Raw genomic sequence first — 24,596 nt, 5'->3', positions numbered from 1 at the left:
TTTAAAAAATTTGGCTCTCAAAAGAAATTTCAATCGTTGTACTGTTGATATTTGGTTCTGTTGACTAATGAGTTTGCCGACCACTGCGCTAGATAGACAATAAACTTAAAATGTTGCTGAATCATTGCTAAGTCTTATATGAGATGTAATAGGTTTCAATTCTTTTATAAAAAAAATCCCAAGATTATTCAAAATCAGGAGAAAAAGTCACCAAAAGAAAATTCTGACAGAAATGATCCATTGACCCATAACTTCCAAATCTGGAATTTCTCTATATTTGGCATATCACACACATGGGGGTGCACACATATGTGCATGTACATACATATAAACTTATTGAAGACTAAAATGATTGTGCTTGTTGAGAAACTTAGAACCATACAACCAACTGATGACTTCTAGGAAAAAAATCAAGAGTAGTGATTTCTATTACCTTTTGTTGAAAGAGAAGTGGATTCTCCCACTTTTTTTTTTTTTTTAATTAAATCTTTATTCAGATTATTACAATTGTTTCTCCTTTTTCCCCCCATAGTTCCCCTCCACCCGGTTCCCACCCCACCTTCTGCCCTTACCTCCCCCCCACTGTCCTCATCCATAGGTGTATGATTTTTGTCCAGTCTCTTCCTAAACGCCCCATAGCCCTTTCTCCCTGAGAATTATCAGTCCACTCCCTTTCTATGCCCCTGATTCTATTATATTCACCAGATTATTCTGTTCCTCAGGTTTTTAATTCACTTGATTTTTAGGTTCACTTGTTGATGGATATGTATTTGTTGTTCATAATTTTTATCTTTACTTTTTTCTTCTTCCTTTTCTTTAAGAATACCTTTCAGCATTTCATATAATACTGGTTTGGTGGTGATGAACTCCTTTAGCTTTTTCTTATCTGTGAAGCTCTTTATCTGCCCTTCAATTCTGAATGATAGCTTTGCTGGGTAGAGTAATCTTGGTTGTAGGTTCTTGCTATTCATCACTTTGAAAATTTCTTGCCACTCCCATCTGGCCTGCATAGTTTCTGTTGAGAAATCAGCTGACAGTCGTATGGGTGCTCCCTTGTAGGTAATTAACTGTTTTTCTCTTGCTGCTTTTAATATTCTCTCTTTGTCTTTTGCTCTTGGCATTTTAATTATGATGTATCTTGGTGTGGTCTTCTTTGGATTCCTTTTGTTTGGGGTTCTGTGCGCTTCCTGGACTTGTAAGTCTATTTCTTTCACCAGGTGGGGGGAAGTTTTCAGTCATTATTTCTTCCAATAGGTTTTCAGTATCTTGCTCTCTCTCTTCTTCTGGCACCCCCATAATTCTGATGTTGGTACGCTTGAAGTTGTCCCAGAGGCTTCTTACACTATCTTCAACTTTTTGGAATTTTTTTTTCTTTTTGCTTTTTCGGTTGAGTGTTTTTTGCTTCTTTGTATTTCAATTCTTTGACTTGATTCTTGTGTTCCTCTTGTCTGTTTTTGGGTCTCTGTATAATATTTTTTATTTCAGTCAGTGTATGTTTAATTTCTAGTTGGTCCTTTTTCATATCTTCGAGGGTCTCGTTATATTTATCGTCCTTTTCTAGGATATTCTTGAAAAGCCTTATAACCGTGGTTTTGAATTCTATATCCAGTCGTTTGTTTTCCTCCATTTCTTTCGTTGTGATCTGGTTCTTTCTCGCCGCATTTTCACTGCTTCCCTGAGTTGGTAGGGTAGCTTTGTGTGCTAGGTTTCCTATATGGCCCAGTAGGTCGGCCTCCCAGTTAACCTGAGGTGGACACTCTTGGTGCACCCCTTTGTGGACTGTGTGTACAGCCTTGTTGTAGTTAAGTCTTGATTGTTGTTGGTATCACTGGGAGGAATTGACCTCCAGGCCAGTTGGCTGTAAGGATCAGCTGTGTCTACGCTGGGAGAAGTTTGCTGCTGGAGACAACCTTATAGGATTAGACTTGCAAAATTGCAAAAGCCTCTGTGATCAGCTTGAATGGGGTGGAGTCTGAGGGCAGAGCAGACAGTCTTGGCTTCTTGTCAGCCTTGCACTTGCGCGCTCATGCGCGCGCCTCCAGACCTCTGCCTTCCCCGGCTCCCGAGCCCCCTGCCCGAGAGTCCAGATCCCCCCCCCCCCCCCCCCCCCGTAAGAGCGTGGGTCCCCAGGGGCTTGCCTGGAACTGGATATTGAACCTGCCCTGACCGGGAATCGAATCTCCAGTCAGAACTGGGGTTCAGTGCAGTCAGGAGCCTCTGACTCCCTTCTGCCAGGGAAAGCCTGTGGCAACCTCCACCGTCTTTGTGCACACTGGCAGCCGCGTGCCTCCAGACCCCTGCCCGCCGGGGCTTCCCCGGGGCTCCCCCGGGTCTCCGGGTTTCCTTCTCTCCACCTGACAGTCCAGACTCCCTTGTATGAGCCTGGGTCCACGGGGTTTCGCCCGGAACTGGGGTTCAGTGCAATCGGAACTGGGGTTCAGTGCAGTCGGGGGCTTCCTTCCCCCTCCCGCCAGAGAAAGTCAGCCATGCTCTCAGCCGCCCTTCCTCTCTGCGCGCACAAGGACCCTTTGCCATACCTCCAAATCTCTGTGAGCTTTTCTCTTTCCTTCTAGTTGTAGAATTTCCACTCAGCCAGCTTTCCTGTGGTTCTGGATGGTGTCCGTTCTGTCTTTTAGTTGTAGTTTTTAAATTGTTGTGCGAGGCAGCAGTTTAGGTGCTTACCTATGCTGCCATCTTGGGTTCTCCCCGGATTCTCCCACTTTAATGTCTGAATAGGAGCTCTGGCTCTCACCACTCAGACAGTAAGATGATTCATGCAGAATACTTCGGTTATGTTAACAACAATAAACAGTTCAATGAGGCTTTTTGGTCCTACCGTGCTTTTACCTTTGGGTAAAAAAAATGCACCTTATAGAAGAACAGTGGGAAGAATTTGTGTTATGGAGTCAGTGAGCTGTGGTGGTGGGGATGGTGGGGGCTCAGGGGTAGAGGGAGTAGGCAGGCCTGAGTTAAGATTTCTGCTTTGGTACTTGCTAGCTGTATGAACTTAGACAACCTACATAATACCGCTAAGCCTCAATGATTCCTTTAAAAACTAGGATAATAACTACTTTTGCCTTGTAGGGGCATTGTGTTCTGTGTTGTGCAGTGTGCCCTCCACATAACATTGATGCTCATTAAATAGTAGCTGTTTTTGTTATTTTCTGGTCAAGGTGGGGTTTCAGGGTGATGTAGAAGCCAGCATCCTAAAACTTACTAAGGTAAGAGGGAGCCCTTTGAAGTGAAGGGGGTCAGAACACACACACACACACACACACACGCACGCACGCACGCACGCACGCACACACACACACACACACACACACCGCAAATGTGTTGATTATTTTGAGCTGAAGACAAGGCCCAAAAGTCTCTTGGTTAAGCTTTTCATCTCCCCCCTTAACTGCCTAAAAAATCTTTGATGAAAGTTAATGCTAGAGACAACTACAAAGCCTGTGAATTAGGTGTGGGGAGCTCAGCAGAGACTGTCTCTGGGTGGCATGGCAAACATTTGTTTACCAAACATTTGCTCTTCCCATCTTCCTGTGAATTGACTTCCTTCCCTTTGAAGCTCTAGACCCCTAAGCCCTTCTGCTCATCTGGGGTTGCCCTATAAGCCACAATTGTCTGACTATCTTTGGGCTTCTTATGTCTATGTGAGGCTCTTGTACATACATAATTAAATTTGTGTTTTTTTTTCTATTAATCTGCCTTATATTAATTATTAGATTAGCCAAAAGTGTCTAGAAAGGTAGAGGAAAAATTTTTCCTTCCATACAGAAACAATTTAAAAATAAGCACTTTCATTTTAGAGGTTGGAAAGAAAATGGCATTCATCATTTTAATTAAATTTTGTGTATTATTTAGATCAACAACTTAGAGAAGGGGATGGGATTGGAAGATGATAGAGTCCTCTATCTCCTTAGTTTACATGTTTCTTTTAGTTTGTAAGTATCAGGACAAAGAATTTGATAACCAAACTGTGCCTTAGTTTCTGCACCTGAAAATTGGACATGTCATTTATCTTATATGGGTGGTTTGAAGATAAATGAAGGTACATGGAAACCTCTGAAGTCTTGATGAGATAATATTAATAAATGTAAAGAATTACAGTGGTCCTTGCGATTACAAATGAGAATTCTCCTTTCCAGGAGTATGTGAGGAAGACAGAAAACCACTGCATTGTATTGATGATTTCAAAGGAGTTACTCACAAGATGCTGAGAAATTGAACACTTCAGGGAAAGGGACATTCATTAACCGTTTGGTTGTTTTAAGTTTTAAAGTCACACATGAGTGGGTGAAGGAGAAGTTTTATTCCAGGTGCTTTCACAATCCAGTGGGTTTATTATATCTGAAAAGCTATAGGATCAGGCTGTCGACTTTTGCTTTTCTTCCCTGCTGTAAAAATGATGTTTGTGTACTTACGTTTTATCACCACTTAGATTTTTCAGGGTAATGAGAGCTGGAAGAGAAACACCTGGTCCCCCTCTTGAGTCTCTCAGTTATATTTCCCATCCCCACCGTTAGCTCAGCTTTGAGGGCCACGCTGCATATAGTGGCTCTTCTTTGTTCCATCATGGAAAGCCCCAAAGAACAAGTTTACCTGGCAAAACTATGGCTCAGAAATGAAAAGTAAAATTTTCTTACTTCTTGTTTTCCCATGCTGTGCTTTCTCCCATACCACACATATCTTTGCTCCTACACACCCAGACCCAGGAGGCAGGAAGAGAAACCAAAGAACAGGGTGATAATTCACTCGTGTCTCAGGCTTGATACCTGGCCAAGAGGCTGCTGGTGTCTGACCTGCAACTCTGGAGGTACCTCGGGTAGCCTGCTCTATCCATTATTGTAGGGCAGGAATCACCACCATTTGGTTTTCCCTTCTGCTGCACACTTCCTTTTTTCTGTACTGTTCTTCAGGGGCGAATTTGTCTGTCTTACATGAATGGAAGTGTCTCCCAAAACGTCGAGGCTACATCCAAATCAAAAGAACGTCTAGTTTTATTACATCACCACTTAATTTGAAAAAAAAATGTTTTAGCACTGTGCTTTTCTACTTTTATAAAAATTTTATTTTATTTTAAATGTTTTTATTGATTTTTAGAGAGAGAGGAAAGGAGAAAGATAGAGAGAGAGAAACATCGATGAGAGAGAATCATCATGGATTGGCTGCCTCCTGCACGCCCCCCACCGGGGATCGAGTCTGCAACCCAGGCATGTTCCCTGACCGGGAATCGAACCACCAAGCCACACCAGCCGGGCTAAATTTTATTTTTCAATTACAGTTTGCATTCAGTATTATTTTGTATAGCATGTATAGCATGGTGGTTGGGCAATCATACACTTTATAGATTCCCCCGATATTTCCAGTACCCACTGGCACCATATGTAGTTATTACAACACTATTGACTATATTCCCTAAGCTGTACTTGACATCCCGTGACTATTTTGTAACTACCAACTTGTGCTTCTTAATCCTTTCACTGTTAATTTAGCTTCTTGACCACAAATCTTAGACATTGAGTCTGTAGCTGCTCTCTTCATTTATTTAAGATGTAGTGATCGAATCAGAGTACTTCCAGTTCCAGGGACAGTACGTCCTGGGCAAATGAATCTGGTAAATTAGCCCAGGGCTGATCGGAGGGCACACTGAGAAAGATCTCAAGGAAGGAAAGGCAAACGCTAAACACTAGTGCTCTCTGAACCTAACCACCGTAATTCTAATTTTATTTGAGCATTCTGTGGTCATAAAAAGCAACCTATTTTCTTGAAGGTATAATTCACAGTGGACATTTTAATATGCAAAACCCTCCCTGCTGGGAAGTTACAAACATTAATCAAAATGCAATCTTAAGCTTTTCACAGTAATGTAACAGAAGAGCAGGAAAGCACCAAACAAAAGGTATGACATTTATTTTTACAAAAGCAATAAACATGACATGGGTAATATAAACTTCATTCATCTATGTCCTACTTTTGAGATTTGTCACTGTCTAAAATATTAGTTTCATATGTCTAGTTCCTTTCCTCTGTAATGTAATTATTTTTTTTAAATGTTTGGGTTGGCACCTTTTGTATTTTACTATTAGCATTGTGCCTGAATCCAGAGCCAAATAATTTGTGTATTATTTGCGATTACCCATAAAAGCCCATGCAGAGTACGCTATCACTACATCAGAAGTGCATAATTGAATAACTGAACCTTAAAACAGCTGAGACCCGGAAACATGTTAACTTTTATAACAAAATAAGTATAAGCTGTTTTTGCATAAAACCTACTGACATATTTGCTATCAAAGTGTTGAGAACATGTCAGAGATACTGTTCTAAAGCCACCACAAGAATGAGCACGTTTTTCTTTTTTTTTTTTTTTTAATTTTTTTTTATATTTATTTTTTTAATTGTTTGAAGTATTACAAATAGTAGTACATATATCTCCTTTTTTTTTCCTTCCCCATTGACCTTCCCCCGGCCCCCCCTTCCCCCCAGTACATGCCTCTACCTGCCCCCTCCCCCCAGTGTTTTTTATCCATTGGTTATGCTTATATGCATGCGTACAAGTCCTTCGGTTGATCTCTTACAGCCCCCCCGCCCCCCCGCAACCTCCTCTGCCTTCCCACTGTAGTTTTACAGTCTGTTCAATGCTTCTTTGCCTCTGTATCTATTTTTTCCCCATTTCATTCCTTTAAAAAAACCTTGCCTCTGCAGACTAGAAATAAACATATAATAACAAAAAATGTTTGAGTCCCAATTTCCATGTCCAACAGTTCTGAGTCCCCATTTCAATGTCAAACAGTTCCTTATGTGTACATATCAGCAATGATATCTGGATGGTGGGCACATGGTGGCAATGCAGGTCCGACCCTCTCTGGTTTGGTCCTAGGCAACTTGCTGCGTCGCACAGCTGCTGACTGCTCGCGTGGCAAGGCGTCATCAGCGTCTTCCATCTCTGGACTGTTTCTCCTCTTGTCTTGTGGTTGGAGCAGACCTGTCAATTCCTCTCTGTTGCAGGAATCCACATGGTCTTGGAGTTGTTTTCTGAAAATATACAAACATATTCTCGACCAAAAGTTAATAAAGGAATCTTTTCTATATAATTGATTTGGGATCCTTTTTATTTTTGCCCAAACAATTTTCCTTTGTCTTATTTAGACACCATGTGGTTTTTCATGGGTGTCTTGCTGTTAGCATTACAAATGAAAACTAATTTTGTAAAGTAAAAATTTTCTAGATGTAATTTACTTATAGGATATTTTTCCTTACATGATATTACCCTTCTATCCCCCCTTTTTTGATTAATGGAGGCTTTTGTAACTTTTATAATGCAGTCTTGATGACTTTAAATTTTAATTTTTTGACAAAAATATGACTGCTTTAGTTTCATTGCATGTTCAGGAATTTTACCATGAGATGAACTACCAATAGAAATTTTAGTTACCACATTAGGAACAGCTTTTTGTCCAGTACAATTAAATTTTCTTGAATATTCACTTATTTCAATTAGCCTATTTAAATTAATCTGAGAACTTGATTATTATTTTACTGTCAAATTTAATACTCTACCAACAATCTTAGTTTACCCTGTAAATATTAGTGGAAAGGATTGTTTGCATTCTTGAGCAGGCCCTGAGCATTCCTGGTGCTAGGCTGATTTAGATATAGGGCAGCTGCTGTCGGCCAAGTCTCTGTCTGTTACCTTGGTCCCAATCTGAGCTGGGCCAAGTCACACTGTCTGTCACCTGTGTCCCGATCTGAGCTGGGCGTGAGAAGCAAAGCAGCCACAGGGGCAGGAGACCTCCCTCAGACGGGGTGAGGGTTCAGGCCCCTGCAAGGTTGAGGGGGTGAGGGTCTGTGCCCCACCTCTGTTGATCCCCAAGTTCTCTCCTGATGGCCCCTCTGCGACTGTGCCTGTCTTAGGTTGTTCCTTCCCTGAGGAATCTTACCCGTCTCTGGCTAACCAGTCATCCTCCGGGGCCAAGCAGGGTGATGTGAGGTTCAGTTCTGTCTCCTTGGTAGCCTATGCCCCCGTGGCCTCCACGCCCAGTACCTGCCTTGGGAATCCCCTGGCCTGCTGGCGGGGCCCCAGCACTGATCACATATCTCGGGGAACTCAGGTTTCTTCTCCAGGGAGGGCCCAGCTCACACGATTGGGCGAGAGACATATCCATGGTACCAGCCACCACGAGGCTTCATGCTCAGCATGAACAGAAAGCTCAGGCAACAGCTGAGGGCAACTGGATTGTGAGAAGAGGGTCCCTCTTGGCACAAAAGGCAAGAGGGGCCAATATAGAATGCTCAAGTGCCTTCCCAATGCCTTAATTCCTTCTGAAAGGGATTATATCCTTTTATGTCCTTTTTTTTTTTTAATTGCTGCCAAACATTCCAAGAATTAGTTTGTAAGTTTATTTGGGATAATTGTACAATATGCTGTTGTAAAATATCTAAAATTTTAATAACATTGTAGAATAATATCATGTAAGGATATTCTTTGCTCTAGGCCATGGATGAGCACGTTTTTCATACAACTTAGAATCATATTTGAACCTGAGTCATAACTGTGTGACACTATATATATGGCATATATATATGGTGTATATATATATATATATATATATGGTGTGTGTGTATGTATATGTGTGTGTGTGTGTGTGTGTGTGTGTGTGTGTGTGTATATATATATGGTAGATCTAATCCATCACTTTTCCTGATCATGATTTTTATTCATATAAATCAGTGGTCGGCAAACTCATTAGTCAACAGAGCCAAATATCAGCAGTACAATGATTGAAATTTCTTTTGAAAGCCAAATTTTTTAAACTTAAACTTCTTCTAATGCCACTTCTTCAAAATAGACTTGCCCAGGCCGTGGTATTTTGTGGAAGAGCCACACTCAAGGGGCCAAAGAGCCGCATGTGGCTCGCGAGCCGCAGTTTGCCGACCACTGATATAAATATTTCATAATATTTTTTGGTCACACAAACAAAATCTACTTGTCTTATATAGTTTCTGATCTCTTGGTTTTAGTCTGCCCTCCCTGTGTTTACAAATACATGTTTTTGTGGTGAGTCACCACAGATCATGTGGGAAACAAGAAGAGTTTAATTAAAATAAATAAAATTAGGTGACTTGTAATCATCAACCTTCAAGAAATTAAAGTATTGATGTCTCAGCTGCAATTAAATTAGGGAGGACTGATATGTCAGTCACAGATAGCATCCTGTTTGAAAATGTTTTTTTCTCTGTTTAAAACAACACCATCAAACTAAAGAAGGAACACATTGATCAACCATCCCCCTCCCACACTCTCCATCTTCAAACTTATTTTCTTCCTAAGGAAAAATTCACAGACACGTTATCTGGATTTTTAAAAATCCCAAATCCTTCATATAAATATCTTAGTCATGTTATTGGAGATAAAACCCATACTTAATTATAATTTATCAGACAATTGTTATATCTGGCCCTCCCGCAGTTATTTTTAAGAGAACAAAATGGGACTCACATCTGACCTCCTACCATAGTTAAAATGCTGACTTGGGCAGCTGACTTTGTACTGCTCACCTCACAAAGCAGGGTCTGGAAACAGTTCTGCTTTAACCTCATTGTACTAATTACTGTAAGCTCCTTGCATGAGTAGGATAATAATTGCTATACTAATTGTTGTCCGGAAAGTGGAATAACTGCAATGAAGTTGTTTTAAGTGTTTGCATATGTGTTGACATTTAAGAGATTAATCTGAAGTTAATCAGTGTCCATTTTTCAATTAGAGTCTATTATTGGGCTAATATATTAAACTAATTAGTCTATTAAGATGGGAATAATACTCCAGGAGCACAAAAGTACTTGATTATGATTATTGATATGCAATCTTTGTAACATATGTATATAAAGACAAGGGAACATTGGTATCTATCCTTTAGCTTAACACTATCCTTGAATTACTGTCTGAGAGCTATTTTTTCCATTTTCTAATTCAGTCTCTTTTTTTAATGTTAACATTAGTACAGGAGTCCCCCTTCCTCCCTCCCTTTGCCCACCTCCACCCTCCCCCAACTGCCCCTTCCTAGGCCTTTACTGAATTACTGTCCGTGTCCATAGGGTATGCATATATATTCATTAGCTATTTCCTTCACCTTCTTTATCCAGTCACCCCACCCCCTTCATCAACTAAACTAGAGTCGTCTGAATTGAGATGTGTTTTATAAGAGCTGTAGATTCTCTCAGAGCCTAAGTCATGCTATACACAGATAGACAAATCTATTTAAGAGCCACCTGGATTTCATTTTACAGTCCTCATACAAAAATAAACCTTTGCTCAGTTAACTGGAATGTCTCTTTTTAAAAAATAATTTTAAACAGCAATAATCGGAGGCACCTTACCTCTTCATGTACTGTCAACTGCTCCAAAATTGTTGGCCATAGTTACCTGGTATCAGGAACATACAGTTAAATGCATTTCAATATAACTTTAATCCATTGCAATTTCTGAAGAGATACATTTCATGCAAATGAAATAACAGATTGCAGACCTGGATATATTGTGATTTTTCAAGTAGAAATACTTTCAAATGAGCTTTCTCACCTAGTGAGCTAATTTTAATTTGTTGATCATATTTCAAGCAGAAAGTGAACATTCATCTGGGAATAGTAACAATCCTTTTATTGTGTTGAGCAGATTGAATCAGACAATGCAGTGTCATTTATAATGTCTCATCATGTTTTCCATAGGTGGATAAGCGGACCAGCTGTAGTCAATGCATTTTATTCTTCAGGCAGAAATCAGATAGGTAAGATCTATTCCTAAATAATGCTTTATTATGCCTTTATTGTTTTCAACCTGTAGTGAAGTGCATGACCAATTTGTCATACTACCCATAAAAGCATAGCTGAGGCTGAGTTACTGATTTATTGAATATACTCTGAAAGTAAATTTATTTATGTATCTCTTTTCATGATAATTGCAAATTTTAAATCAAGACATATCATATTAAGTAGTTTTTAAAGCAGTACTCTCATTTTTAGTAAATGGTTTATTTCTAAGTACTTTTATTTTTTAAAGCACCTTATGTCTCTATAAAGTTAGATTGACTTAAAGACTTCCTAAGTGTCAGCATCTTAAAGTGGTTCAAGGGTCCAAGAACAACATTTTAAGAGATTTCATTTTCCTGGCAATTCTGTGTTCTGGCTTTGGTGGAAATGGTCCTGTTCCGTATCATCTTTTTTTTCTAGAAGACTCCATGGGGCTCAAGAAAAAAAAAAAGAGTTGAAAAGTGAATTATATTCAGCTGACCCATATGAAATTATACTTACCCACTTTTGACTAAAGAGAAAAATATTTCACACTAATAGTAATGTGGCAAAAATGTGCATAGAAATTAATAAACAAGTAAAAGGACATATTGAATAATTAAATGACTTAATATAACAAAGATACATTTTTTTTCTCTTCCTGGGAAGGCCTTGACATCTCTAAGCTTTCTCATTGGTATCCCATAAATGGGTTCATTTTTCCCTAAGTGTTTCTAGTGTGTAGAAAGGCACCCAACTAATTCAATAGTTGCAGGGGTCTTCTAAACAGTACAGCCAGCATCTGCAGGTGTACTCTGTCCAGGGTTCTGAGTGTGGTCAAGAACCAAGAGAGAGACAACTCCAGCATTATCCTAAACTAGAGTCTGCCCTAGGCATCATTTTTCTTGAATTCTGTTACTGATTAGATTAGAAATGATGAAAGATCCTGTAAGATTTTTACCATTGGTTAAAAAGTAAACTTTCAAAGAAATTGGACACCTTATTTTATTATAAAGTTTGATTATACCTTTCCTCATTGCTTTTAAACTTAGAGTGAAATTAAGAAGTTATCAACATTTTCTTTTGTATTGTTATGGTTTTTATTTTTTGAGTTAATCTTTAACCCAGCTGGAATTTATTTTGGTATGTGACATGCAAATGATTTATAATCAGGAAAGTTTGTCTTTATATAACATGTAGGTAATAAGTAAGGCATGTGCTCCAGGTTAAAATCAATTAGCTCAAAGTCTTTTCTAGGCTCATACACATCCCAGCCAGTGGAATGATTACCGAAACTCAGACCAGAGCCCATTTAATGATCAACTCGGAACCTGTCTATCCTTTGTAATGTGGTCCTCGAAACCACTGAAACCTTTTCTTAGAAGTGCTTTTATTGCTAAAGAGTCTTTACTTTGAAGATCCCTTTTTTAAAAATATATTTTTTTAATTGATTTCAGAGAGGAAAGGAGAGAGAGAGAAAGATAGAAACATCAACGATGAGATAGAATCATTGATCGGCTGCCTCCTGCACACCTCACTCTGGGGATGGAGCCCACAGCCTGGGCATGTGCCCTGAATGGGAATGAACTGTGACCTCCCGGTTCATAGGCCAATGCTCAGCCACCGAGCCACACCGGACGGGCATGAAGACCTCTCTTTGATGCTCAGTAATTCTGTCAGTGTAACATCTAGTTCATTCTAGACTTGGACTTAAATGGGATAAATAACCTTGAATGGAATCCCAAGGCAAAGTAAGGCAGCCTGGATTTTGATTCTGCGTTAGGGCAGACTAAGAGATATAACTTCATTGTAATCCAACTCAGGAAGGGCCCTGGATCCTCTCAGACATAGTGCTGAGTCATGCCAATGAGAAGAGCCAGTCAGACCCTCCATAAGACCTCGCTGGTCTGCAGCTCTCCTCTAGAGCAGGTCCACATAGATCATGCCCAGACAGATCCTTATTTGGCTCTGAGTTACCCCATATTTCTGGAGCTGGCTCAAAATTGGTCCACATCAGCGATTCTCTTATCAGAGAAGACTTGGGAATGTTCCCATTTTGTATTTAATGCCCTCAAACCAAACAAGCACACAGCTAAAAGAAAAAGAGGGCAAAAGTGGCCTAACGTTTCACAAAGTAGACCATTAACCTCTGAATGACCAAAAATTGGCTGCAATACCCAATCTTAATATATAAGAAAGATATTTTTTAAGATTCTTAAATTCATCTGAAGGAAATACCAAGTTTAAAAAAATTGCTAACTTCTTTTCATACGCTTATCTGCTAATAATAGCAGTTCAGAGAAAGGGAAAGTGTCATTTGAGAGGAGAAATCTTTGATATGAAACGTTTTCTCTTTTGACAATTCATTGAAATCTTCAAAGTGGGGATTGTCTTAACTAAAAATAATTGAAGGTCCTGATCTCCCTTTTACTTCTTGATAAAAGCAAGTGTGTGTGTGTGTGTGTGTGTGTGTGTGTGTGTATGTGTACATACACAAATATATAATGTTTGCAACATTGTCTTCATGGATTTGGTATCAGGTGCATTATAGAATTAGAATTGGTATAAAATAACATGTGTGTCATAGATGACCCTTCCACTTTCACACAAATACCCCAATTAAATTGCATACAATATCTCATGGGATTGGTTTTGTTATGTTATGGTAAAAAAAATAACATGTTTTATTATCATACAGGGAGTTATTCATAGTAATAATTTCTCCTTTTTAATTCAGTTGCCACCTTTTGTCATAACTCATACATGTAGGCCACATTCCAATTTTTATGCACCCCATCAATTCACATCAACTAAAAAATAGTCATCTTCCATAGCAGCAAAGTACATTGAAAGTATTTAATTCACTCACTGGTTTCTATTTCTTGCATATTTGCTCCATGGAGCTCTGGAAACCTTTCCTGCTGTCAAATATTTCCCTGTAAGTTCTAGGCACTATTCAGTCATCTTATTAAACCTTAAAATCTTATCCAAGGAAATGATCATGTCAGAAGGGAATACTTCTTCTGCTGTATTCTCCTTTTTCATTAATAATCAAAAATTTTTTTAAACTTTAGGAAATCTGTAGATTATTTATATTTAGTTTATCCAGCCTGGGTGGTCTACAACTATCTTGAGATAAGAAAGTATTCTAAAGTTGTCTCATTCATTCTTAGGAGTTTTATTTTCAGACTTGAAAATTAAGAGTAAATATTTCCAAATATTTAATATAAAAAGAATTTAATTTTTATACCAAAAATTGATTTTACCTAATTGCAATCTTGAGCTTTATATCAAAAATTCTAAAATTGAATTGTTTGCAGACTTAAAAACACGAACCAGGGAAGTGAGGGGGAAGGAGCAGGGAGAAGCCTAGTCTTTTATTTCATGGACTAATGACTTATTTAATTAACTAGCTTGTTGACATCCATAAAATATGCACAACTAAGCAGTTGGTTATTATGAAGAGTTGTGAAGTCTCCTAGTAAGAGTGATAAGGCTAATGGCAAAAGGCCTCATCATAGAGGTTTAGCTGACAGAGAAAAAGGAGAAGTCATCATTTGCAAAGCTGAACTTGAAGACTAGTATTTAATATGAGCCATAAAAATCTTATCACTCGCCTGAAGAATGGCATATTAGGGTATAATTAAAGCAGCAGGATCTTTACAGATAACGTTTAGTCTTGCTAGCACGTTTCATAAGAGCATTTATATAATGGGTGGATTTTAATCAGAGTACATAGTGTGGGAGATAATGTTCACTTTAAGTTAATAAAGTACTGCACGTAATTTTTATACTTTAAGCTAAAAGTTATTTCTTGGCACTGTTGATAGCTCAGACAGCCACATATGAGGTATAACTTTCATCAAAATTCACCAAGGACAAAAGTATTTTTGTTGTTACTTGGTCATTTTGATGCTATAGCAACTTTACAGATTTTTTTAGATGTCTGGGGAGCACAGATTGCCCAGTGTATTTTAAAAGTCTCTGTAAATATCTAATATTTACCCCTGAAACACATGCAAACCTATGTTATATTCACCCTAATATTTGCTACTCGATGTTGACTAGATATTAAATTTTTTAAGGTCAGGGGCACTTCTTATGTGCTCCTGATATCCCACATGGTGATGGCCCGGGGCTTTGCAAGCAAATAGATATTATACTAATATTTTTTGTTCCAGAACATAATGTTTCAGTTATTCAGTGGATACTAGAGTTTTCAAACATGAAAAATAAAGTTACTAAATTATGAGCACTGTGAACCAAAGGGAGTTGCATGAGGGAGGTGGGCAAGTAGGAGAGAGCTGTGGAGCCAGATCAGGCAAAAGCGTTGGCGTTTCCTTAGAGAGCTGTAAGCCGTCCAAGGTTTTTTAGCAAGGAAGTGGTAATGAGTCAAGTTGCACTTCAATCTGCTGCAGGATAGATTAGATTTAGGATACATTATGGGTGGGTGAGACAGGAAGTGGTAAGAGCAATTAGGAAATTAATTCTAAGGCAAGGAATGAGAGTGTGAACGAGGATGGTGTGGGTAAGGCTGATGGGAGGAGAAAAACAGAAGAGCCGCTTCTAGAAGGGAGGTGGATGATCCATTCTTTTCTTTTTTTTTTTTTATTGATTTCAGAGAGGAAGGGAAAGAAAGAGATAGAAACATCAATGAGAGAGAATCATCGATTGGCTGCCTCCTGCACGCCCCCTACTGGGGATCGAGCCAGCAACCTGGACATATGCCCTAACTGGGAATCGAACCAGTGACCACTTGGTTCCTGGGTTGTTGATCATCTGCTGAGCCACACCCAGCTGGGCTGCATGATCCATTCTTTTTTTTTTTTTTTTTTTTTTTAATGATCCATTCTTTTACTAAGTAGATTGTGTAAGACTTTATTAAAGAAAGGAGGCATCTGAGATAAGTAGAAAATGTTCACTTTGGGTGAATTAGACCCTTCAAATGCCATGAATAGAAATACTAAAGTCAAAAGAGTGATGGCTTACAGGGGAAAATGAGGCGTTTGATGTTTGACACATGAAATTTAAACAATAAGACATCTAAGTGTAGAAAGTTAACAAGTTAATGTAGATGTCAGAGTAGACCTATAAAAATTGTTATTTACTAAAGTCTTTAGGACACCGTAGTAAATTTATTTATTCATTTATTTATCACTAGAGGCCTGCTGCATGAATTCGTGCATGGGTGGGGTCTCTCGGCCTGCCCAGCGATACAAGCCAGTCAGGGCCATCTTGCCCAATCCCACCCAGTCCTGATCGGGGGCCATCAGAGCCGTCTAGGGGGGAGGGACCGCAGGAGGTTGGCCGACCACAGGAGGTTGGCTGTGGGAGGTTGGCCGGCCACAGGAGGTTGGCTCCTGCGTTAAGTATTTGCCCCCTGGTGGTCATTGCACATCACAGTGATCAGTTGACCGGTCATAATGGTCGCTTAGGCTTTTATATATATAGATGGTTATTAATTTGTTCAACACCTTTTCTAAGCATCTAGAATTTTCCAGGCACTATTCTTGTTTTAAGTGCTGGAGATAGTGAACTGAAAAAAACTCAACTCAAAAACAAACACAAATCTCTGCTCTCCAAGGGCTAATAGTTGAGTTGTTGGGGGTAGGAGGTGGGCTCATAAAGAAAAAGAACAACAATTATAAATAAGGAAATATACAGTCATAGATTTCTTGATGAAAGTAAAATACAGGTATGAAATACCTTCCATTGAGTGGCTCTATTTATTTAGTAAGCTATTAAAGATGGATAAAATGTTAGAGATAACATTAAAAGTAATACCTGTAATATCAAGTAACTATTTCCCCTAAATATGTACAGTGGGGAAAAGACCTTCTGATTGAAGATGATAATTTCCCCTTGCTCTAAACTCCTTTTGGCGGAAAACAATCTTACTAGAGACTGTCAAGTAAATTATGGTTCTAAATCACAGATTAATGGTGTTACTCTGGGATGAACTCTTTGTTAGCATCAATAATAAAAGACTTGCATGTGTTTCTACCACAAAATATTTTTGTATGTAATTAAATGAAACATGCCATACTAGAAAACAGTTTAGCAGGCAAGAAGCCAATTCTTGGCCTGTCATCCCAAAATAAAGCCACAAGTAATCCTTAACCATCTTCTTTCCTTGTAGTCTTCCCAGCTGGTATCCTGCAGCCCCCCTTCTTCAGCGCCCAGCAGTCTAAGTCATTGAACTACGGGGGTATCGGCATGGTCATAGGACATGAAATTACCCATGGCTTCGATGACAGTGGTAAAGTGCACTTGACATTCCTTTGACAGAGATATAGTCTTAGAAACCTGATTAGGAGCTATTATAATTTAGCAATACAAAAATAACATTCATCCATGTATCACTGGCTTAATAATCACTACACTTTTAGTGTTCCTTTTAAATTGTTGCTTAAGAAGATCAGAAATTTCTAGTAGTGAGGTAAGCCCTGATGGAATAAAGCAAATATTCACACTGAGAAAAGGCAAGGTCCACGTCTTAAAATAAGATATAAAGAATTAAACGTTAAGGTGCCCAAAAGCCATAAGAGTCTTAAACCGCTTGTGGTGTGTGACTTCTTTTTCTTTTTCATCTTAACGTACTACCTAGTTTAGGCCTTGCAAACAGTGGGCACTTAAATATTTACATAATGCAAAATGGTGTTTTGATTGGCAAAATAGATTTAGAGTTTCAGTGAAACCGAGAAAGAAAGTAGTAAAGTCAGGAGATATGTAAAGAGGTGATAGTTGAAGCTCTGACAAATACTGGTTTGCAAGGAGAAAGAAAATAGAAAGAGAGCAATAAAGAGAAAATAATTATACCTTAACTAGACCTTCAGAGATGCAGGGGAAGAAACGGAGATGTGAAGGGCACAACTTTGAAAAGGACTTACTAAGTGTCTGTTAACTCAATGAACTATACGGTAGTCTTCACAGGTAGAAACTAATACTATTTCCATTTATTAATGGGGAAAAATAGAGACACATAAAAGGCTCACTTAAAGTCACAAAGCTAGAAATTGGTGGAACAAGGATGTGAGTTCAGATAGTTTGTCTTCATAGCCCTTTTCATACTCACTACATCATGGATAACTATTAAAAAGATGACAAAACTCAGTGTCAAATCAAATGACATCGATAAATATATCTCAAAAAAGGAAAAGATCGATGTATTTAGGGTTAGCAGGAAAGCTCCAGGAGGAAAGGTGACTTTTTCTTTGTGCTTGAAGTAGAGGGAAACTGAGTACACCATATGTCACGAGAGTTTGAGGTATGAAATGAATGCCAGAAAGAAAATATTGACCTTTTAAAAATCTCAAAATACCAAATGAAACAGACATGGTTTCTGTAGAAACCATTTAACGGATATAAAGCATTATTTCAGGAATGCTTATCTGGTGGCCTCAGCTGAAATCTTAAGAGCCAGGTCGGTGAACTATCTGAATTAATAGTAAGGCACATCAGCAAACAAAATCCTGGCAGTCCAGATGTCATCAACTCTGAATGAGAAAAAATAACAGTTCCTCTCATTATGTGTTCAATTTAATGTCCTTTCACACAGTGGTATTTCAGTTCTGGCACTTTGAATTAAAAATACCTTATTGTAATATTTGATGTAATGAGTTCTCATTGTACTTGAATCAATATATTCTAGGCAGAAATTTTAACAAGGATGGAGACCTTGTTGACTGGTGGACACAACAGTCTGCAAATAATTTCAAAGACCAATCCGAATGCATGGTGTACCAGTACGGAAACTTCTCCTGGGACCTAGCAGGTGGACAGCATGTATGTCATCAGCATTCTCTTGAAAAGTTTCAGATATATCCAATCTTAAGTGCATTACTGATGCTTTTTAACAATCAGAATATAGTTAAGGGTCTTTTTTTTTTAACAGATCAATGGAATTAATACTCTGGGAGAAAACATTGCTGATAATGGAGGTATTGGCCAAGCATACAGAGTGAGTAATAACATTTTTCCCATTTTAGTGGTTGGAGTGTATATTTATCATATTCATTCATTCATTCACTCATTGAAAGCCTTTTGCAAAAGACACAATGTAAGCAACAAAAGATTAAAATGGAAAATATAAGAAGAAAGGGGATGGTAACCAGCAGGGGCAATGCAGTTAGTTGGGACTGAGCTGAACACACGAAGCTGAGAAGAAACATGAAGCATTATATCAACAGAAATAAGGAGATAGGCAAGTCCACGGAGGAGGCAACCTTTCTCTAAGAAATAATCTCTGAAATAAATTTATGACAAAAGAGGCCCCATAAAAAGAATTATTTCGGAATCATTGATCAATGTACCAAACAGGGCCTTCAGTTTCACAACAGGTGAAGAAATGTTGAGGAACTATAATCAGCATAAGCCACAGTTCATTTACAATGATACAGTGAAGGACTAAGTGATACGGTTTCAGCATGTGGCCTTTTAGTCATCCAAACTATTATGGCCAGTTCGTTGACAAATGACCTGTGGGTTAAAGAAGAGGAGGAGAGGCTCAGTAGTTGGATCAGGAAAGAAGAGGAAGCACCAGAACTATGTGGGAGAGAGGACAGTGGGGCCTGTGACTTGGCAGTGAACATGGACGGATTACCAGAGTGTGAGACTTGGGAGATTACACTGACGGCAAAGCTTCCTAAAAATGAATCCCCGTCAAGTCCTGAGAGATGGTAAATGGCTGCTGCTTTGAATGCTTGGTAGTTTTTCTTTTGCTGGATGCCAGACATTGGGCTTTTTACATTGTTGAGACCTGAATAGTTTTGCTTTTCTATATTTTTTAGCTTTATTCTAAGACACAGTTAAATTCCTCAGAAATGGTCTTGTGGTCCTGTTGGATCTTGCTTCTATAACTTAAGTCTTAAGTGGGACTAAGGAAGTGCTCCGTCTAAAGATGATTATTCTCCGCTGCTGAGGCAAGACCCTACTGTGTGAATCTTGAGGTCTTTCATTTTTGTTAGGTGTGCATACCAGACGTTTTTATCTCTAATACTTGACCATGGTTCCTCACTAGCATTGGGTAGTTTGCTCACATGCATACCCACATACTCAGGTGAATGTTCGAGAGGGCCATCTCATCGCTTCAGATCCTCCATCCATGCAGTTTTCTCTTCTTCAGTGCCCTGTCCTTGGTATCCCTGAATATTTTGTCCTCAATTCTAGGAGTCCCTTGGACTCTGATGGGTTTTCCTTTCTCTATGTTGTAGCCTGGAAACACTGAAGGCAATAAGCTGGGGCAATCATAGGGCTCATCTATTGGTTCACCATCTCAGAGAGATTACTCCCCCCTTTCCCAGTGTCCAGTGTAATGCAAGCCATTGTTTCATATGTTTTGCCAATCATTTGGTTGTTTCAGTGGGAGTGTTGTTTAACCAGTCCCTGTCGCTCCATCTTGCCTGGAAGAGGAAGACATCGGTCCTCTTAATACTCCTATAGTTATTCTTATATACTGCCAGATTAAGAATCACTGATTTAAAAATCCAGTCAGAGTCTGGGTTGATGGTACTTCCATGGAGATGCTCATCTAGAATAAGTACAGAATTATAATGTAGCAAAAAAAATGTTGTGCAAATATTTTATTATGTACAAAATTATAATATCTAATGCTCTGTCCTCTACTAGATTGTGAACTCGCTAAGAAAGAGCAGTCTCAAGTATCCCCCATTTACCCAGCATTTTTACTTAGTAGTGATTCAATAAATCTGTGATACTGGCAAGTAGAAAGAAGTGAAATATATCTTCTGCTTATCTAATTGGTCACTTTCCTTTGTAATAAATTGGAAATGACTCATCTCAAAAATTTAGTTGTCAATTCCTTTCTTAAAGTATATTTAAGTAGAAGAACACTACATTTTTCAATAGTGTCCATAAATCCTCTTGACTTGAGATCACTTTTTGACATTCAAATAACCTAAATTCCTTTTTCCTAATGTAACCAAAGTTCACTTTGTTTTGTCCTGTCTTCAAGGAGCCAAAATAATTGCTCATTCTTATTTTTAGAGTCATAGGATATTAGGACTCTAATGGATCTTAAGAGAATCCCTTGACTTTTGGCAAGAATCACCCAAACAAAGTCTGCTATGAGTATATTTTGCTAAGAGTAGTAACTAAGCTAAATATAGCAATCACAGACTCTCTTGGCAATCCATTCTTCCAACTAGCTGGACTTATTCATCTACCAGTAGAACAACATTTACATAAGCTTTTCATTGCTTATTTAAGTCATCCATTGATAACTGACATTTGTTGATCATTTAACGTGTGCTGGACTCTTCTCATTTGTTAATCATTATCCTGTTCTTTTCAAAGCATTTGGAAATGAATTCTAGTTTTCTTTCTAATCCATGAAATAGTTGTAGGTTGCCATATCTAAGTATATTATGATGATTCTGATATAAAAAGTTAAGTACTTGTTACATGGTCTTTTGCATAGATTTACATATAAATTTGTAAATGATAAACATCATATTTCTGTTTCACTAACTGCCTAGGCCTATCAAAAGTATGTTAAAAAGAATGGTGAAGAAAAATTACTTCCTGGACTTGACCTAAATCACAAACAACTCTTCTTTTTGAACTTTGCTCAGGTATGCTACCTTTTCTTGATTGATAGATAGGAAAATCATTTTGAGTTATAATTTTATAGTAAGTTAGATAATGCATGCTGAGTTTTCTTGATTTAATCAATTGTGGCAGATCATTTGACTTGACTAAATTTTGTTGTGTATAACAGACTGTCAGATTATATTAATGATAATTATGTTCCTGGATGCCTATCACTGAACAGTATTTTAAAGAGTAAATGGTTGAGGAATGCAGAATTCCAATTTAATTTTTGCAGTAGGAAGTTTGCTTTTTTCTCAGCCTGCCCAAACAAGTAAGTAGTATCCTTGATTAAACCTAAGCACAAAATTTCCTTTTTCTATTCCTATCCTAGGTGTGGTGTGGGACCTACAGGCCAGAGTATGCAGTCAACTCCATTAAAACAGATGTCCACAGTCCAGGCAATTTCAGGTACATGGGTTTGAACAGCAGCCAAGGTGCTCTAATATTGGCTCCATTAGTTCTGAGTTTGGAAATTGGCCTTTTCTAACTCTGAATCTATAAAATTTGGAAATGTAGTGTTGTTGTTATCTTCTCTTTTGAGGTTTACAGATAGGATCAACAGAGCAGATCAGGTAAATGTCATGTTTACACAAGCATAGCCTTCACTGCTCTTATCCTCAGAATATATGTGACCTAGGTTCAGTGCTTGATGGATTCCAATAAAGATGTCACCTCAGAACAGTGGCTCTATTTAAAGGTAGCACAAGACATTTCTAAAAGGCTGTGAAAGGTTTAGGCCTAGGACCCATGAGTAGCTATGCCAAAGAAAGATTTCCATTCAGCATAAAGGGAAACTTTCCAGTAATTAGAGCTTGTATGTCATGGAATAAAGTTATCTCCAAAGCTCCAGGAGAGAGTACCTTCAAGCAGAGGTCTGAGAACAACCTGTCAAGGATGATGGATTAAAATGCTCTGCATGGTGGACGAATGAGTTAGAAGATATCTAAAGCCCTTCTCAAATCAGAAAATCTATGAGAACATTGGATTGGAAGAGAATCACTCTAACCAGCATTTGAATGTTAAAGCCTAGATCCCTATCTAGCTGTTTTAGGACTAAATTCCTAATGCTATCCCTTCCCCAGGGACTTCAACCCTTCTGATCAGCAACAACTTTTCTCAGGCAAGACTATCTGAAAAATAAATTTAAAGTTTTGTAAGGTGATTGGAAAACAGAGTCTGAAAACAAAAGAGGACTAATGGGCTGAATTTTAAAAGCGCTTCCTAAATAAACATGAACATAGTGCCCATATCATTCACTCCTAGGGAAAGACCACATTCAAATATGAAACAATAAAATACCACATTTAAAAACGCATGTTGTTCTAGTATGATCATTAGCAGCAGCAGCAGCAGCATCATTTATATTTGCCTTAACATTTCTTTCAAAATTCATTCACTCAACAACTGTTTATTGTATGTTCATTTTGTGTATAATCCAAGCTAAATTTAGTCTTGCTAAAATATACAAATTAACTGCTTTTCAGGTAACCAGCAACAAAAGTCACTGGATCAACTGACATTATGTTTTGTTTTTGTTTTTTTTTAATATATTTTATTGATTTTTTACGGAGAGGAAGGGAGAGGGATAGAGAGTTAGAAACATCGATCAGCTGCCTCCTGCACACCTCCCACTGGGGATGTGCACGCAACCAAGGTACATGCCCTTGACTGGAATCGAACCTGGGACCTTTCAGTCCGCAGGCCGATGCTCTATCCACTGAGCCAAACCAGTTAGGGCTGACATTATGTTTTATCCAAGTGACTTTTAGTTTGAATTTTTAAAAGTTGTCTTTTTTCTTCTGAAGTCTTTGGAAGTTAAGATGTAAGAATCTTATAATTGCTCTCTGAGGATAACAGAGAGCAGTTATAAGCTCACGCAAACTACTAACCACCATAACAATCGAATTTCGAAGTTCTGCCACACATATCCCCATGATCTAAAGCATCCTATATAATAAAAGCCTAATATGCTAAGTGTCCGGTCAACCAGTCAGCCATTCAACCAATCAAAGCATAATATGCTAATGATATGTTAAGGCCGCTCAACCACTCGCTATGATGTGCACTGACCACCAGGGGGCAGATGCCCTAACCAGTAGGTTAGCTTGCTGTTGGGGTCCAGCCGATCAGGTCTGAGTGTGACAGGCTGGACATGCCCTGGAGCCCTCCCGTGGTCCCTCCCCAGCTGGCCAACCTCCCACGTCTCTCCCCAGCCCAAATCGCACACCAGTGGGGTCCCTCAGCCTGGCCTGTGCCATCTCACAATCCTGGATCCCTCGGGGGATGTTGGAGAGCCAGTTTCAGCCCTATCCCACAGGCCAGGCTGAGGGACCCCACTGGTGCACAAATTCATGCCCGAGCCTCTAGTCTATATATATAAAAGCCTGAGCGACTGTGTGACCAGTAGCTATGACGTGCACTGACCACCAGGGGCAGACGCTCCAACCGGTAGGTTAGCTTGCAGCTGGGGTCTGGCCAATCGGGACTGGACAAGGTGGGCCAGACACACCCTGGAGCCCTCCCATGGTCCCTCCCCAACCCCCTCCCATGGTCCCTCCCCAGCCCCGATCATGCACCGGTGGGGTCTCTCGGCCTGGCTTGTGCCCTCTCGCAATTCAGGACCCCTCAGGGGATGTCAGCCAGTTTCGGCCTGATCCCCGCAGGCCAGGCCGAGGGACCCCACTGGTGCATGAATCCGTGCACTGGGCCTCTAGTATATCCATAAAAACCTAAGTAAATTTAAGTAACATTATTGTAATACCTGGTACATCTGGGGTCCTTGGAGAAAGGGGACTGCAAATTAATAATTTGATAGCTCAATTTTGTCTCTTGAGTATTAACATTTTTATCTTAACCACTGGGCTAAAAACTTCTCTGTTTAAAATATATTTTCTATCTTCCTGCCTTATTAACACAGTATCCTGAACAAAACTGTGTGTATTTTTTCTTGATGACACAGACTATTGTTATGACTAATAGTTATGGTTTCACTGTTTATTAGTTCAGTGACGTCCTCCAAGGCTAGCGTGTGGGGAGCTATTTATTCCTACACGAAAGCCACTAATGGTGATGCTTTTGGAATTCTCATTTTGGCTCTTTACTAGTGTTTTTCTGTTTGTTTCTTCCCTAATTCTCTTTCCTGTTACTCCATTGCCTGCTTTTGACGGTCCCATTCCTCCATTCTGATTAGCTCC

At 39.0% G+C, this 24,596-nt stretch overlaps 1 protein-coding gene across 2 annotated transcripts in view; it reads left to right on the top strand.

The window, feature by feature from the left end:
• Positions 1-24,596, top strand: part of MME (membrane metalloendopeptidase) — a 101,255-nt gene that overhangs the window by 69,138 nt on the left and 7,521 nt on the right. For both annotated transcript variants that reach the window (XM_080657832.1, XM_080657833.1), the window contains exons 17-22: positions 10,732-10,790; positions 16,931-17,050; positions 18,443-18,576; positions 18,686-18,751; positions 21,288-21,383; positions 21,734-21,810. In XM_080657832.1, the coding sequence (XP_080513958.1) occupies positions 10,732-10,790; positions 16,931-17,050; positions 18,443-18,576; positions 18,686-18,751; positions 21,288-21,383; positions 21,734-21,810 (552 nt within the window). The remainder of the gene's footprint in view (positions 1-10,731; positions 10,791-16,930; positions 17,051-18,442; positions 18,577-18,685; positions 18,752-21,287; positions 21,384-21,733; positions 21,811-24,596) is intronic.

Source organism: Plecotus auritus, assembly GCF_963455305.1.
Source record: "Plecotus auritus genome assembly, chromosome: 2".
Classification (NCBI taxonomy): domain Eukaryota; kingdom Metazoa; phylum Chordata; class Mammalia; order Chiroptera; family Vespertilionidae; genus Plecotus; species Plecotus auritus.
This window is presented reverse-complemented; position numbering and strand designations above follow the sequence as displayed.